General features: G+C 45.8%; 1 protein-coding gene and 1 long non-coding RNA gene across 3 annotated transcripts; one reads left to right on the top strand and one right to left on the bottom strand.

The window, feature by feature from the left end:
• Positions 1–2,386: 2,386 nt before the first annotated feature.
• ZNF114 (zinc finger protein 114) lies at positions 2,387–16,280 on the top strand. Of its 2 annotated transcripts, none has more exons than XM_078063586.1 (4): positions 2,387–2,476; positions 3,106–3,193; positions 8,846–8,972; positions 11,202–16,280. In XM_078063586.1, exons 2-4 carry the CDS (start codon positions 3,191–3,193, stop codon positions 12,206–12,208), a joined length of 1,137 nt encoding a protein of 378 aa, XP_077919712.1. In that variant the 5' UTR covers positions 2,387–2,476; positions 3,106–3,190; the 3' UTR covers positions 12,209–16,280. The 2 variants fall into 2 exon arrangements, with proteins under 2 accessions (XP_077919712.1, XP_077919713.1); XM_078063587.1 differs by lacking the exon at positions 2,387–2,476 and having other exon boundaries at positions 3,135–3,193; positions 11,202–11,435; positions 13,587–16,280.
• Positions 2,423–3,206, bottom strand: LOC144380316 (uncharacterized). The gene is made up of 2 exons (XR_013444403.1): positions 3,074–3,206; positions 2,423–2,858 (listed from the first exon to the last, which is right to left on the bottom strand). It is a non-coding gene; the product is annotated as an uncharacterized LOC144380316 (long non-coding RNA).
• Positions 16,281–17,723: the final 1,443 nt, after the last annotated feature.

Genomic DNA, 17,723 nt, shown 5'->3' on the forward strand with positions numbered 1-17,723 from the left:
AGAGGGAAAGGGAGAAGCAGACTCCCTGCTGAGCTGGGAGCCCAGCGTGGGGCTCATTCCAGGACCTGGAGGTCATGACCAGAGCTGAAGGCAGAAGCTCAACCATCTGAGCCCCCCAGGCGCCACTCTTAAGACTTTTTTTAAAGCGATCCCTATACCCAACCTGGGGCTCCAACTCAGAGCCTTGAGATCAAGAGTCCCATGCTCCACCAACTGAGCCAGCCAGACGCCCCCGTAAACCCATGTCTATAGCAGCATAACTCACAATAACCAAAAGGTGGAAACAACCCACTTGTCCATAAATGGATGAAGGGATAAACCAATGTGATGTATCCCTATGATGGAATATTATTCACCCATGAAAAAGAAACAAACCATGGACACATGCCACAACATGGATGAATCTTGAAAACATTATGTTAAATAAAAAAGCCAGACACAAAAGGACAAGTATTATATGATTCCAATTCAATGAGGTACTTAGAATTGGATTAGGGGTTATTAGGTTATTAGAGGCTGAAGGGAAAAGGAAATGGGGGGCATGCACCAAAATTGCGCTAAGTTGGGGCACCTGGGTGGCTCAGTCAGTTAAGTGTCTGCCTTTGGCTCAGGTCATGATCCCAGGGTCCTGGGATCGAGTTCCGCATCGGGCTCCCTGTTCAGCAGGTAACCTGCTTCTCCCTCTGCCTCTGCTGTTCCCCCTGCTTGTGTGCTCTCTCTCTCTCTCCCTCCCTCTCTCTCTCTCTCTGGCACATAAGCGAATAAAATCTTTTAAAAAAAATAAAAAATAAGGGGCGCCTGGGTGGCTCAATCGTTAAGTGTCTGCCTTCGGCTCAGGTCGTGGTCCCAGGGTCCTGGGATCGAGCCCCACATCGGGCTCTCTGCTCGGCGGGAAGCCTGCTTCTCCCTCTCCCACTCCCCCTGCTTGTGTTCCCTCTCTCTCTGTGTCTCTCTCTGTCAAATAAATAAAATCTTTAAAAATAAATAAATAAATAAAATAAAAAATAAAAAATAAAATTGCACTAAGTGACTGAAGTCAGCCTTCTGTGACCCTTTCAAGTGACCTCAAGGAAGAATCAAAACCAGAAAAAAAACAAAAAACCAGTTAAGGAGAGGCATGCAAGCAATATTTTTAAACGATCAGATATGATTAAAAAAAACGTAATGTATTGAGATGACCTGAGGGTCTTTCTCGTGTCTCCGTGGAAATTAGTAAACCTTAATTTTTACAAATGAAACAAATTATACCTTGTGATGCTCAAGTATTTAGAGAAATGCATGCAAGCAGATACCCCTCTCCCTTCTATATATATAATCCCCTGCAGCTAACAAGCTTTGGAGCAGTTCTTCAGAGCAATCGGAAAGATTCTTTCCCAGGCTATGGTGAATAAAGGTCGGTTTTCTTGCAGTTGGCAGGATTTAGTGTTTAATGGATACAGAATTTTAGTTTGGAAAGATGAAAACGTTCTGGAGACAGATGGTGGGGATGGTTGCACAACAGTGTGAATGTGCTTAATGCCACTGAACTAGACCCTTAAAAATTGTGCAAGGTTTCATGTCTGTTATGTATATTTTATCACAACAAAAATTGATTGTAGTGTAGGTGGGGGGTGGAGGGAGAGAGATGAAGAGACAGAGTGCAGAGGATTTTTAGGGCAGTGAAAATACTCTGTATGATTTTACAGTGATGGATATATGTCATTATACATTTGTCCAAATCCATAGGATATACACCACCGAGAGTGAACCCAAAGGTTAACTACGGACTTTGGCTGATTACTGTATGTAGGTTCATCTCTGGTTTAAAAAAAAAAAAAAAGCAGCATTCTGGTGAGTAATGTTGATAAGGAAGGAGACTATGCATGTTTGGGGCGGGGGAGATATGGGAAATCTCTGTTCCGCCTCAGTTTTATTGTAAACCTAACACTGCTTTAAAAATAATAATAATAAAGTATTTAAAAAAAAAAAAAAAACAAGTTTAGGGGGTACCCAGCTGGCTCAGTCAGTGGAACGAACACATAGGACTCTTGATCTCTCTTGATCTTGGGGGTTTGTGAATTCGAGCCCCACCTTGGGCGTAGAGACTATTTAAAAATGAATTTAGGTATATATTAGTATTAGACAATGAAAGCTTTAGGGTAGAATGGCATGACTAGAAATGAGACATTTCATACAAATTGAATTGATTTAATTGACTTTTGGCGGTTTTCTGCCCTTCTTTCCTCGAGTCAAAGGAACTGGCTGGGCTGGCCTCAATTTTGGGGGGAGGGGCGGAGGGCGGGACGGGGTGGGGGCGGGGAGCACCCGCACGGGGCCGGGGGTGGGGGTGGAGGGGAGGTGACAGGGGGGTGGGGTGGTGGCGGAGTTGGGGGCGGGATGTAAATCAGGTCCTGCCGGGGGCCAACCGTAGGAAATTCTCCAATTGAGGTTAAAGGCTTTATTCCGCGGAAGCGCTTCGCAGGCGACCGAAGATCAGGTGAATCTCCAGATCCAGGGGTTTTGACAGCTGCGGCGAGAGCTGGGTCGGTGCCCTCCCCGGCTGAATTTTAGGCAGCTGTTTTCTTTCACTGGAATTTGGGACTGGAGGTCGGTTCCTGTTCCTCGCCGGAGGGTCGCTGGTTCAATCCCAGTAACGATCAGAGTAGTATTTTCTGAGGACTGTTCGTGCAAACCTTGCAGGTTATCCGCCAGTCAGCGCTCACGGGGTGGGGAAGGTTGCAAAAGGAAAAGAGGGAGGGCGGCCTAAGAGGGAAACTGGGGACCCCTCCACCCGATTGTGTCCTTTTCCAGCGCAGAGAAGTCTTCCTTTCGCTGGCAAGTGGTTCTCGCTTCCTGGCGCCCCCAAGGAGCAGAAGTGGCTGGGGAGAAAGTTATGCGGGCCCCTGGGTGCAGGGGGTGGGGGGTGGGGGTCCCGGGATTCCCTTCCTGCTGGCTCCTCCTCCCCCCGCCCCCACCCAATCCCTTAAACCATCCATTTTGAGGGGGTCCGGAAGCAGATACAAAGGGCCCGGGCAAGACGAGTCTCTGTCGTCTATCCTTCCTGGGGGGCTCGTTGTTTTGTTTCTTTACTTACTATTTTTACAGTCCCATCCCTCTCGTCCGCAGCTCTGCAACCCTCTATCTCGTACAGGGAAACGAGCCCCTTGGGCTGCGCTACCCACAGACGCGTCCAGAAGCCGGTGCTGCGGAGATGGTGAGTGTCCCGGGTTGTCGCAGAGTCCACACTGCGGGCGGGACCGGGTCGGGTTCCAGGGAGTTGGGAGCAGCTGCCCGTCCGCGGAAGCCTGATTCTCTCCGCCCTGGAGGGGTGGGGAGGCCGAGAGTGGCCCACGTGGTGAGCCCTAAATGCGCCCTTCACCTTGCCCCAGGGAGCATTCCCTGGCCTGGGCCGGGGGACACCCGCGTGCGTCGGCGGGGCTGGAGGGGCTGCTGTTTGGATCCATGCTAGTATTGGAGTCCGTTGTGATTAGGGCGAGCTGAAAAATTCTGGGCCCAGTCAGATCGAGAGGATGGCCTTTGGGGTTCTCTTCTGGAGAAAGGGTTGCTGGGTCTGAGTTGGGTCCGATGGGCACATTCTTCCTTTTTTGGGGAACTGAGATCTCGGTAGAGGGCATTTATAAAAGGCCAAGTTGAAAGGAGTTCCAGGGGAGTTCTCAGGATCAAACCCCGTGGTCTGAGCAAAGTAGCCTGTTTGTCCTTCATGGACTCCAGGAAGGTCTGGTTCAGGGGAAACTCAAGACACCAGTGGGGATGTGTCATCTGCCAGATGTGCGTGCTTTCCTTCTACCTGCTTACCTGAGCCCACCCAGAATGATGCATTCTCTCTTTTTTTTTTTTTTTTTGCTTTCCCCGCTGTCCCAAACTAATGTGTCTGAGATCACCAGGGGCTCCCCGGGAGCCCCACTTGTATTGGCCTGTCGCAAGTAGAGACGCAGATCGCACCAGAAAGGAACCTTGCAAATGAAGGGATGGAGTCATTCCTTATAGGATCATGGGAGGTGGGGGAGGGGAGAGGGGGAATTCAGGGTAAATGTAAATGCATCCCAGCTTAGATTTGCTCAAGCCAAACTGCGTGCAAAGGAATTATCTGGTCCGGATGGTCCCTTGGAAACTACAAGGTCAGATAGAGGTGGAATGTGGTGTCCCAAACCCCTTATCTGAAGCTCTGCCCGGAGTTGCAAATTGAGGCTGCCTCTCAGTCCATGTGACTCGAGATCCCCCAGGCAAGAGTGGGATGTTCTTTTCCTACCGATACGATGTCACAGCCGCATTGTTGAGGGCTATGATTTTTAGGGAACAAAGTTTATCAGTGAGTTAGAAAACAGTTAAGTAAGGGCGGGGGGAGGAAAGGAGTCCTTTTGACTTTGCTGCTGGTTTCCTCGGGGTCTGATCTCTTTACGTGATGGCAGGGCAGGGCATGCATCCTTGCATTCACGATGACAGGGTTGCCTATAATCTCCAGTTTGCCCCAGCACTTAATAACTTCATCACATTGAGTGTCACATTTCTGTTTGTTTGATGAAAACCGAAGTTCACGTGAACCCCGGAGTAGTGAATGCAAGGGGATCTTGGGGACACCACATAAATGTTTGAAATTTTTGAAACCGAAGTAGTATGGATGCCTATTTCTTTTTTTTTCTTTTCTTTTCTTTTTTTTTTTAAGATTTTTATTTATTTATCTGAGAGAGAGAGAATGAGAGAGAGAACACGAGAGGAGAGAGGTTCAGAGGCAGAAGCAGACTCGGGGAGCCTGATGCGGGACTCGATCCTGGGACTCCAGGATCATGACCTGAGCCGAAGGCACTCGCTTAACCAACTGAGCCACCCAGGTGCCCCTGGATGCCTATTTCTTAAGGAATGGAGTCAGTATATATATTTTTTAAAGATTTTATTTCTTTATTTGTGAGAGAGATTGAGAGAGTGAGCGAGCACAAGCAGGGGGAGTGGCAGGCAGAGGGAGAAGCAGGCTCCCGTCCTGGGATCAGGAGCTGAGCCCAAGGCAGACGCTTAACCGACTGAGCCCCCAGGCATCCCAGAATCAGTATATTTAAGAAGATGTGGGTATTCCAGTTCCGACTGGAAGAACACTCTAACATCTGGCACGTTGTTTGCACCCCTAGAGAATTTTGAAATGTGAAAGCCATTAATTAAATCTCTCCAGTAGAAGGAATTCTTACTTTAGCTGGAAAAGATGACTTCAAGGTAAAAAAAAAAAAAAAAGCCAACCTCATCAGTTGTGTTGTAAATTATTTAATTGTAGACTGTATTTCGCTTAATAACATATTTCTGGAATATGCAACAGATCAGTGTGTTTAAAAAATTGCAGGTTGGTTAGGGTAGACCTTGAAGGCTTCCTCCATCTGCCCTGGTTTGCTCTGTTCGAGACTCTTGGCCACCCAGAAGCAACCACTTTTGTAGATCCTTGCATATCTTTTCAGGATTCCTTATTTTTCCTTCAATTCATGAAAATGAGCTCTTTGTGCACTCTTTGGCAGCTAACGTTACAGATTTAAAAAGACGCAAGTGACCGAATGCAGTATCGGGGTCTTCGGAGACAGACAGAGGGTATTTGATTCTATAAAAACGTTGCTGCTAGGGATTCCTGGAGGGCTCAGTTGTTAAGCGTCTGCCTTCGGCTCAGGTCATGATCCCAGGGTCCTGGGATCGAGCCCCGCATCGGGCTCCCTGCTCAGCGGGAAGCCTGCTTCTCCCTCTCCCACTCCCCCTGCTTGTGTTCCCTCTCCCGCTGTGTCTCTCTCTGTCAAATAAATAAATAAAATCTTAAAAAAAAAAAAAGTTACTGCTAGTGTTTCTCAGCGTGATAATGTTGTGGACACATTTTAAAAGATTTCTCGCACTTTAGAGATATGTAATGAACATATTTAAGGATGCAATGCTGTGATGGCTGGAGTTCTGTTGACAATAGTGCAATAGGAGGAGGGCAGTGAAAGGGGTTGGGAAGGGGGGCAATGTGTGGAAACAGGTGGGTGGTGGGTGAAGGCTTGCTTGCATTTCATTTTCCCTGTATTATGCATGTTCACACTTTCCATGATTCAACGCAAATGGTTAGAAAGTTCTTTTGTACTGCTAAGCTTTTTTTCTCTATTTAAAGATTTTAAGTAATCTACACCCAAGGTGGGGCTCAAACCCACAACCCCGAGGTCAAGAGTCGCACGCTCACTGGACCGAGCCACCCAGGCGCCCTGAAGCTATATTTAATATATAAAAACACATACCAATCCTTGATATCACCTGACTTTGTTTATATGTCTGTTTACTATATATATTTTTTTAGTTTCTATGCCAAAATGTTTCAAATTCTGGAAAAAAAATTTTCAAAATACAAAATGTAAAAAACACAATTTAAAAAAACATCTAAATATTAAAAGTCACTAGAAATCAGGGCTCCCAGGATACCAGATATGGTGCTTTACAAAAAAGCGAAAGAGAAAATAACTCACAATATCTCTAACACCTATCCAGAGTTTGAATTCCAGCAGTTTCTACCAAAAATATCTTTCAGAGTTAGATTTCTTTTTTTTTAATTTTATTTATTTATTGTAGAGAAAGAGCATGAACGGGGGAGGGGGCAGAGGAAGAGGGAGGGGGAGAGAACCTCAAGCTGACTCCAGGCTCAGCTTGGCGCCCAACGCAGGTCTCGGACTCAAGACCCTGAGATCATGACCTGAGCCAAAATCAAGAGTTGCGCGCTCAACGGAGCCACCCAGGCGCTCCTCTTTTTTATTTTTTCCGCTTTATTTATTTAAGTCATCTCTACAACCAACATGGGGCTTGAACTCACCACCCCAAGATCTAGAACCGCACGTTCCCTCGTGTGGCCGAAAGAGACACTGAAGGTGTGATTAGATTCCCGTGGACATTTTTGCACACTTCTCAGGTGGTGGGTCTCTCTCCTAAACATCACCTCTGTGTGAATAGAGTGCCCGCTTGCCCTCTTGTGGCCGAGGCTGAAATCCATCAGAGGCTTCAGGTGCCAAGAGAGCTTTGTTCCCACTTCCCAAAGTAGTGGGCAGGTAATGAGCAAAATGAGGCATTCATACCCTGCAAAGAAGCACGTCCTCTGCACGTTTTCATCTCCGTGTCTGAGCATCCGTGCTTGTCTCCTGAATCATTATTTCATTCGGGTGCAAAATGGCAGCTCTTTAATGCAATCATTGCTTCCAAGTTTTTAGCTGGAACTCTGTGGGGTTTTCCGTCGTCAAGAAGGACTATTCAGGGCGCCTGGGTGGCTTAGTTGGTTAAGCGACTGCCTTCGGCTCAGGTCATGATCCTGGAGTCCCGGGATCGAGCCCCGCATCGGGCTCCCTGCTCAGCGGGGAGTCTGCTTCTCCCTCTCCCACGCCCCCTGCTTGTGTTCCTGTTCTCGCGCTCTCTGTCAAAAAAAAAAAACTTAAAAAAAATAATAATCGCAGGCTCTTCTGACTGAGACAGCCAGGCACCCCAGCTCTTTTAGTTTTAGATTTGAATCTTCTCTGACTAAAAGCCTTGCTTCCTTCTTAACATAATCCCTTTGCCTGATCCTACAGTGCATGTAAAACACCCCTGAGAAGCAGTGTCTGTATTGACTTGTATTCATTTAGCAGCAACGTCAGGGTCTGATTTCCTTTCTTTTGTACAATAGACTATTATATGCTAAAGTTGTAGTGTGTCTCAAATGAATTGTTCACTCCAAGTGGTTAACCTGCGGTTTGTTACACCCTTGGCATCATTTAGTTGAGCTTCCCTATTTGGGGGATTGTTTTCTTATTGAATGTGCGAACATTACCCGGTTCCTGATGAAAATCTGTATAATGGGGTTTTATTTAGACAAGCCTTACTTCTGTCCCTTCTTCTCCACCCTGTTCCTTTACTGATAAGTCTGTGGTTTGTGATACATTTCCGTGCCTTTTTTTCCTTTCACTTAAAATATAAAATACATAAGCTGGCGGGCACATGATATCACTTTATATCCATATATAAGAGATCTCACACATTCTTTTTTTTTTTAAGATTTTTTAATTTATTTTTTGACAGAAAGACAGCAAGAGAGGGAATACAAGCAGGGGGAGTGGGAGAGGGAGAAGCAGGCTTCCCGCGGAGCAGGGAGCCCAATGCGGGGCTCGATCCCAGGACCCTGGGATCATGATCTGAGCTGAAGGCAGACGCTTAACGACTGAGCCACCCAGGCACCCCTGCATCATACTTTTTTAAGCAAGCCTCATTATTGAATATCTGGGAGTGGTCTCCAATCGTTTGCTGTTAAAAATAACCTTCAATAAATAATTATGTGCACATTATCATTTGGCTTTGGGGCCAGGGTAGTCTTGGAGTCATCCCACAAAGACAAATGCTGGGTCAAGGGATGAATACCAATACAGTTTTGGTAAATTGTGTCTGATCCACTTCAGATTGGAGGTGGGACAGTTTTATGTAAGACTTCAGAAGGCCTCGCCTTGGTATTCCTTGACTTACAGACAGTTTACCCCAGTCTCTACGTCTGCCATCCTGTGACAATTTTTCCCTCCATGTGCTGTATGCAGATTTCTACTTTTTTTTTTTTAATTTTTTTTATTTGAGAGGGACAGAGAGCAGAAGCAGGGGGAACAACAGGTAGAGGGAGAAGCAGGCTCCCCACTGAGCAAAGTGCCCGATGCGGGGCTTGATCCCAGGACCCCGGGATCATGACCTGAGTGGCCCCGTCATGGTACCTCTTCCATATCTTCAAATGCCTTATTTCCAAATTGGGTCCCATTCAGAGGTCCTGGGGGGTTAGGATGTTGGCGTATCTTCGGGAGGGGATGCAATTCAACTCATAACAGTGCCCCAAATGGGTGTGTTGTTTCAGGACTCCGTGACCTTCACAGACGTGGCCGTGAATTTCACCAGGGAGGAGTGGGCCCTGCTGGACTCTGCGCAGAGAATTCTCTACAGAGACGTGATGTTGGAAAACTGCAGGAACCTGGCCTCTGTGGGTGAGTGTCCTACCCTCCCACACATATTCGCAGCCGGGACAAATGGGAGTCAGACCGCCTCCTGGATTCCCAGAGCTGTGCTGAGAAATGGGACGGGGGGATTGCTGAATAACCAAGATGGGGCCACTGTCCCCAAGGGGTGGACATAGGGTTCACCCCATGAAACAGGAAATCTGTCCGTTGCATTACATTTTTATTCTCTTCATGATTAACAGCCCTCGGGAGATCCTTAGGTGGGTGAACATGGAGCATGGAGTTTCAGTGCATTCATGAGGAAAACGGAGGGACCCCTTTGTTGCTCCATACTCACACTTGCTTAGCTCCAGAACCCTGGCAGACCAAAGCATATGCCCCTGTTCCATGGAAAGTGCTGGCACCGCTCCCTTGGGCCATGCACTGTCCCATTCCCCGGTGACCGGGATCTCAACTGGGCAAACCTAGTCTGGTCTCCCCATTTGGAGCAAGAAGTGGGTCTGGGAATGGTGCAGGGGAAATTTACCTTGGGCACCTGCCTGCCAGGCAGACGTGAATCCTTACGAGGAAGGATTTAACAATGTGGCAGTGTTGATGAAGAATCCATTTCATCCGTGTGCAAAACAGCTGTGGCTCCTCAAAGAGTTAAACATAGAATTACCAGATGACCCAGCAATTCCACTCCTTAGTATCTACCCACCGGAGTTGAAAACAGATGTTCCGACACATACACGTGGAGGTGTGTTCATAGCAGTAGTGAAAACAAACCAGTTGTCCATCGACAGGTGAATGGACAAACAAAATATAGTCTATCCACACAGTGGAATATTACTCAGCCATAAAAAGGAGTGAAGCATTTGCAGTATGGGGACTCCTGGGTGGCTCAGTCCATTAAGCGTCTGCCTTCAGCTCAGGTCATGATCTCAGGGTCCTGGGATCGAGCCCCACGTGGGGCTCTCTGCTCAGTGGGAAGCCTCCCTCTCCCCCTGCTTGTACTCTCTCTCTGTCAAATAAATAAAATCTTAAAAAAAAACAACAGGTTGCAATATGGATAAACCTCGAAAGCATTATGTTAAGTGAAAGAAGGCAGACACGAAAGACTACATATTGTCTGATTTCATTTATATGAAACATCTGGCATAAGTAAATCTACAGAAACAGAATGCAGATTAGTGGTTGCCAAAGGCTGGAGGGAAGAACAGGGAGTGGCTGCTTCACGGTCTAGAAGTTCTCCTTCCTTCCGGGGTGATGGAGATGTCCTGGAACTGAGTAGAGGTGCTGGTTGCACCACATGCCCAATGTCCTTGATGCCACTGAAGGGTACCCTTTAAAATGGTTACTTTTATGTTAAGTGAATGTCATTGCAATTTTTAAAAATTTTTTTAAAGTTTTATTTATTTATTTGTGGGGGAGAGAGCGAGTACAAGCAGGGGGAGAGGGGCAGAGGCGGAGTGAGAGGGAGAAGCAGACTCCCTGCTGAGCAAGGAGGTGGATGCAGGGCTCGATCCCAGGACCCCAGGATCATGACCTGAGCAGAAAGCAGACGTTTAACGGACAGAACCACCCAGGCGCCCCGCCCCTTCATCTTTAAAATTACACATGGACTCTGTCGTAGTCTGTTTGGGCTGCTATGACAGAACACCACGGTCTGGGTGACTTACACACGGACATTTCTCTCTCACATTCTGGAGGCTGGGAAGTTCCTGGTCAAGGGGCCAGCAGGTTCGTTCCCAGCGAGGTCTCTCTCCCTGGTTTGCAGATGGCCACCCTCTCGCTGTGTCCTCACATGGTGGAGAGACCGTGAGCTCCGTTGTCCTGCTCTTGTAAGGATGCTAGTCCCATCGTGGGGGCCCCACTGTCCTATGTCATCTAAACCCAGTTACCTCCCAGAGGCCCCACCTGCAAATACCATTTGCAGGGATAGTTAGAGCTTCAACATACAGATTTGTGGGGGACCCAAATTCAGCCCATGACAGACTCTTCGTCCAGTTCTCTTCCGTGTGGCACCGCGTGGCATTCCTGATTACACCCTCTATCCCCACAGAACCCATCCTCACCACGGTCAAACTCCCGACATGGCCCAAATCCCTGACATCTTTCTGCTCGCTTGCTTGCCCTTCCTTCCCTTTCACGTCTCCCTCATGTATGCTGCGTGAACATTTGAAAAGAAACCCACATGGGCATTTGCCTACTTTAGCATCTCCAACCCACCTTAACTCTCAACAAACTCTCAACTTTTGTGTCCCTGTATTTCAGATTTGGTGACTCAACATAAAACCAAAAACTCAACCCCTCAGCAGAACATTCTTGCCAAAAAGACACCTGATGAAGCAAACAGAGTATGTGCTGTGAGCCACAGCTCCCGGCCCTCCCCATTGGGAGAAGACTGGAAAAAATGCCACAAAACAGACGAACCACCCAAGCAAAGGGAGCAGAATTTGAAGCGAGTTGCCGCTGTGCACGAGAAGGACGAGTGTCCGGTTATAATCTGTGAGTATCACGAAATGAGGGACAATTCTGTACCTAGCTCATGGAGAGATTCCACAAGAAACTATATCCAAAGATGTGGCTCAAATACTGTGCAACAAAAGCCTGTCCTAACCAGTAATCAGAAGATCTATAGAAACAACAAAAATGATAGAGTCTTGCGGCAGAGCGCCAAACTGACCCCATTTGTAGGAAGTCGGGCAGAGCCAGAGTCCAAAATACGGACTGACCATCAGAACAATGTGCTTCATACACATAATAATATCTGCATGGGGGTGGACGTTCACGAATGGGATCCAGTTGGAAAAGCCTTTGGTGAAGACACTTCCCTTAGGGTGTACAAGCCTCCCATTAAAGAGAAGACCTACGAGTCTAATCCGTGTGACATCACCTTCCGAAATAGCTCGACCCATGATGTGCACAGGCAATCCTATACGGCAGAGGCAAATCATGAGAAGAATCAAGGTGAGGAAACCTTAGCCCACATGGCAAATTCTGACTCACACAGGAAGATGAAGACTAGAGGGGGAAAATATAAATGTCAAGACTGCAGGAAAACTTACGTGTATCTGTCATTCCTTATGAGACATATGGAAATTCACACTGGAGAGAAACCCTATGAATGCAAGACCTGTGGGAAAGCCTTCAGATATTCTTTACACCTTAATAAACATTTAAAAAAGCACATTATGAAGAAGCCCTATAAATGTGAGGAATGTGGGAAAAACTTCACCAAGTCTTCCAGATTTAAAAATCATCTAAAAACTCACAATTGAGGGATGCCTGGCCAGCTCAGTTGGAAGAGCGTGCAATTCTTGATCTCAGGGTTGTGAGTCTGAGTCCCACGTCGGGTGTAGAGATTGCTTAAACAAATAAAACAATCTTAAAAAATAAATAAATAAATAAATAAATTCACAGTTGAGAGAGGTCCTGTGAATGAAAGCAATGTGAGAAAAGTTTCATTAATTTTCTCAAAATACCAAGCACAAGGACATACTAGAAAGGAACTCAAGTCTTCCCTGAAGGACGGAAATGTGAGAATTCACACATTTACATATTCACATCTTGTGAAGGTAAGGTCTGTGGAAAGCTTTTCATCTTTCAGCTTTACGATTTTTTATTTTTTATTTATTACTAATTTTTTTAAGTGGGCTCCGTGCTCAGCGTGGAGCCCATCATGGGACTTGAACTCACAACCCTGAGATCAAGACCTGAGCTGAGATCAAGAGTCCCACGCTTGACAGACTGAGCCATCCAGGAACCCCCTTCTTTCGTCTTCAGTAGACATTTATTCTCACACTGGAGAGAAACCCCATGAATCTAAGGAATGTGGAAAAGCCTTCAATGTTGTCTCAGTGGAATCCCTGTAAGAACTCACACTGCAGAGACTCCTCATGGGAGTAAGGAATGTGGGAAAGACCTCTTTAAACACTCACCCCTTAAGTTACACAAGAGACCACATGCTGGAGAGATACTGTGATTGTAATAGAAGAAAGCCTTCCATAAGATGAGTACATAGTTGGAGAGAAACACAGTAAATATTACGATTGCTGCTGTTACATTGTCTCCTCCTTGAACTGGGACCAAAATTCATGATTTTCCAGTTTTTCTTCCCTAATAATCCTATAAGGTGATGAAAATCCCTCTATGTGCCCTTGCAGCTCTGCAATGTGAATTTCAATATGTAGTGGCTTCATTAGAATTTACATACAGATGGTCTCACCAACATGAAGCCCTATTTGAGCCCCATTTAATTCAGATTGGGGTTTAGTGTGCTCTGTGATAACATTTTTTGTCGGTGGTTACTGGTCTTGATTTGACTGCATTATGGTCAGAGTTTGTGGTCTTTATGATGCTAATATGGGACACATGTTCTGATGTTCTTTGTGGTCTCATGGGGCTGATTCTGTCAATTGCCTGACAATATTAATTTTTCTCATCGTCTGTACTAAGGGTACATAGACTTGTCTTTCCAGAGTTAGCACTGTTGAAGGTTTTAAAATGCATTTTCTACGTTTTCTCATAACTAATGGTGGGTAGAGCTTACATCCTTGACAGAATTCACTGGCTTGGATTCCTAGAAAGCTGTTGGAAAGAGGAGAGAGAGTGTCATTCTTTTTCTCTTAACTAAGTTCTCTTTGCTCTCTTTCCCAGTTCCTCTCTGGAAATTGGACGAAATTCCCTGAATTAGCACAGCAACCTTAGGATCATTGGAATGAAGGTCATGGCCTCAGTAACACAATCCTCAAAAAACAAGAGTCCTCACTCCCTTGTAGCATGTTTTTGGGTGTCCATGGCTGCAACAGACTACATTTCTAAACTTATTGCATGAAGTGAACCCCTAGTTTGAGTAAGAAGCATTTTAGGGGAGATTTTTATAACTCAAGAGTTAAATGCTAAATGATAAAACTAGTGTGGGGCCAGTGTTGCTTCTTGTGTGTTTTAAAACACTGAATTTCTTTGGTGTTGGCTGGGATCAGGGTCCAGTACATGTCTGAATGGTCAAGCTTCTTGAGTGTTTTACATTCTCTTACAAACAAAATTTTTGACTCTTGATCTGTCTTTTACTGAGCAAGCTTGTAATACAATATCTCACTAGAGAAGTGGATTATCAAAGTCTTACAGCTTTGTCAATTCTTGCTCAATGTATTTGTAGACTAATGTTATTAGATGCATAGGAGTTTGGTCATTTTCTTTTTTACAAGTGAGTTTTCTGTTCAATCATTTTTTTTTAATTTATTTATTTCTCCAAGTGGGAGGAGGGACAGAGGGAGAAGCAGACTCCCTGAGGAGCAGGGAGCCCAACTCAGGACCCTGGGATCACAACCTGAGCCAAAGGCAAACAATTAACCAACTGAGCCACCCTGTTAAGTCTATGTTTTAACCACCTTTTTTACTAACAGTTTTTTTAATTCATATAATAAGGATGAAAGTTTACGTGCCCCTCACTATGAGCAAGACTTTACATATATCATCACATTTATCACCACCACTCCATAAATAAATGCTTATCTCCCTCTTATAACTGAGGAACCTGAAGCACAAAAGGTAAGGAAACTTTCTGATGTTAAACAGCTTCTTTCGAGTTTCAAAGCAGTAGGTGTTTTCATTGTCAAGTTCAGGGTTTAGTACCCGTATTAATTTCCTGTTGCTCAGTGGCTTTAAACAACCCAAATTCATCATCTCACATTTCTGGCAGTCAGAAGTCCAAAATGGGTCTCACTGGACTAAAATCAATGTGTCCACGGGGCTTTCTTCTTTTCTGGAAGCTCTAGGGAAAATTCATGTTCTTGCCTTCTCCGGCTTTTAGAGGCCACCTGCATTCCTTGACTCATGGCTCTTTCTCCTTCAAAACCAGCAACGGTGGTTGAATTCTAACATCACATCCCTCTGACTCTTACGCTTCTGTAAGAGTCCTTCCTCTTCCATTTATAAGGACCCTTGCGACTACATCAGACCCACCCAGATAGCCCAGGATCATCTCCCATCTCAGGATCAGCTGATTAGCAACTTTAATTCCATCTGTGACCTTAATTCTCTTTTGTTATATAGGATAACATACAGGCTCTGGACATTAGAACATACATATCTTTGGGGGCCATTCTTCTGTCTAACCACAGTAAATATATGAAATACCAAGTTTATTAACTGACCAAAGGAAACCTTCAAAACTACGTTATTCTGGCCTTTGAGACTGTGCTGTTGTTAATCAGATACATCTTGAACATCTCCTTTAGGCTGAGGACTGTGGAAGACTCTGGGTCTATCCTGGGTCAGCAAACATTTTCCATAAAGAGCCAAGGAGTAAATATTTTAGGCTTTTCAGGCCACGTTGTCCCTGTCTCCACTGCCCAGATCGTCCATTAGAGCACAAAGAAGCTGTAGACAACACATAAAACAAATGGATGTGAAATTATTTATGGACACTGAAATTTGAATTTCATATAATTTTCATATATCATGAGATACTCTTCTTTTGATGAGATACTCTTCTTTTTCCCCAACCATTTACGAAATGCAAAACCATGCTTAGCTTACAGGCCTGATTTGGGCCACAGGCTGTAGTTTGCTGGCCACTGGTCTAAAGGAAAGAACAAAACAAGCTTTTATCTCATGTTTCCTTGTGGATTAGAGAGAGAAAGAGGCATGGCTCTTTCTATACTGATTATTTTTCTTAATTTTTTTTAAAAATTGGGAAATATGGCTCCCTAAAAGTAGATGAAAATGTACATACACAGTTAAAAGTCTTAAGAGCCACATACTCACCATCCAGGCCCATTACAAGTTTATTAAATGCCCTACAATACATGTCTGCACCTAAAGATGTTGCCTGCAGACCCCAAGTGGAGACTACTGTTGTCCATATGAGTAGGTATTCCCTTGCTCATCTTTATGTTACTGCCTTTGCATAAATCCCCAAATATATTTCTTTTTTTTATTTTAAAGATTTTATTTATTTGAGAGAGAGCACATGAGAGGGGGGAGGGTCAGAGGGAGAAGCAGACTCCCTGCTGAGCAGAGAGCCGGATGCGGGACTGGATCCGGGCTCCAGGATCATGACCTGAGCCGAAGGCAGTCACTTAACCAACTGAGCCACCCAGGCGCCCCTCCAAATATATTTTCTGATACTGCTTATTTTTATACTACATACGATGGCATGACAGTGAATATGCCTTTGTGTCCTGCTTTTTTCAGAGAAAGATTAACTCAGGTGGTTGGTTCTTTTATTTTCAGTGCCCTGCGGGGTTTTTTTTTAATTAAATTTTAATTTAATTCATTGAGGAGACCTTTGTTCATGTAACTCACTGTAAATATTATAAACATTGTTGCTAAAACCAATTTTGATAAGTCTCTGGATGAGTTACTCTTGCAGGAGAACTGCTGGGTTGTACAATCTGCATATGTTCAATAGAAATAAGTATTTTAGGAGGTGCCTGGGTGGCTCAGTCCGTTGAGCGTGGGACTCTTGATCTCAGCTCAGGGCTTGATCTCAGGATTGTGAGTTCAAGCCCCGAGTTGGGCTCCAGGCCTGGCATGGAGCTCATTTTTTAAAAAGTATTTTAGGACAAGATGATGGACTCTGAAAAACAAACTGAGGGTTCTAGAGGGGAGGGGGGTGGGAGGATGGGTTAGCCTGGTGATGGGTATTGAGGAGGGCACGTTCTGCATGGAGCACTGGGTGTTATGCACAAACAATGAATCATGGAACACTATATCTAAAACTAATGATGTAATGTATGGGGATTAACATAACAATAAAAAAATTTAAAAAAAAAAGTATTTTAGGACAATATTGTATGATCCTTTATATGGAATTTCCAGAAGAAGCAGATCTAGAGACAAGATTGCAGATCAGTGGTTGCCTGGGGTCGGAGGTGGGACAGGAAATTGACTGCAAGCTGGCAAGAGGGAACCTTTGGGGATGGTGGAAATGATCTAACACTGGACTATGATGACGATTGCACAATTCTGTAAGTTTGTGAAACACCACTGAATATTCACAGACAGTGATTATGCCTGAATTAACCTTGTGAAGGCAAGAAAAGGGGAAGGAGGGTAAGAGACAGCACAGGTCTTGGGTGTCCACAGCTGCGTGGCTCCCAAAAGCTCTGCTAAGTTCAGCTTTAGGTGTTCGGGGAGGACCTGGGGGCAGGGGACCCACACTGTGGTTGAGAGGGCTGTCGCGCTTGGCCCTTTCCCCGCAACACCCCCCGCCCCTCTCCCCCGCATGCCTTTTCGGCTCACTGCTTTGTCCACGAATCTGGGTGCATTCAGGCCCTCCCCATCCGCCCAGATCATGCCGAGGGAGCGCCACGCAGAGGAAAAGGACCCTCCCTGGGAGTCAGGATCCCTGGACTCCAAGGAGTGGCGGGGAGGGAGGGATGCGGCTTTGGGATTCCTTCTGCCGCCCCACGCCTTCCTACAGGTACAACATGGGAATTTGTAACAGTTGGTTTAACAAACATACCAGGCCCCTTCTAAGTGCGTTACAAATATTAACTCGTTTCATGCCCACGACAATGCTGTGCTGTGGGCGCTCTTGTCCCATTTTATAGCAGAGAAAACTGAGGCACAGGGAGGCTAAGCAAGCTGCCCAAGGTCACACAGCCATCTGGGGGCGGGATGGGATTCCACCCCCGGCTGTCCCGCGCCACACTTGTCTCTAAGCCCTGGGCAAGGAGGCGTCCCTGTACGGGCGGGTTGTAACTGGGGGTTCTTGTCTGTCCTCCCCTCCGGGATGCGAGCTCTGGGAGGGGCGACTCCGTCCAGCGCACAGAGGGAGGTACTGGA

Source organism: Halichoerus grypus, chromosome 15 (genome assembly GCF_964656455.1).
Source record: "Halichoerus grypus chromosome 15, mHalGry1.hap1.1, whole genome shotgun sequence".
In the NCBI taxonomy this organism is placed as follows: Eukaryota; Metazoa; Chordata; class Mammalia; order Carnivora; family Phocidae; genus Halichoerus; species Halichoerus grypus.

Coding starts and splice junctions, on each gene's coding strand:
- ZNF114 (XM_078063586.1), top strand. Junction 8,973..11,201: donor CAGGAACCTGGCCTCTGTGG/GTGAGTGTCCTA, acceptor CCTGTATTTCAG/ATTTGGTGACTCAACATAAA.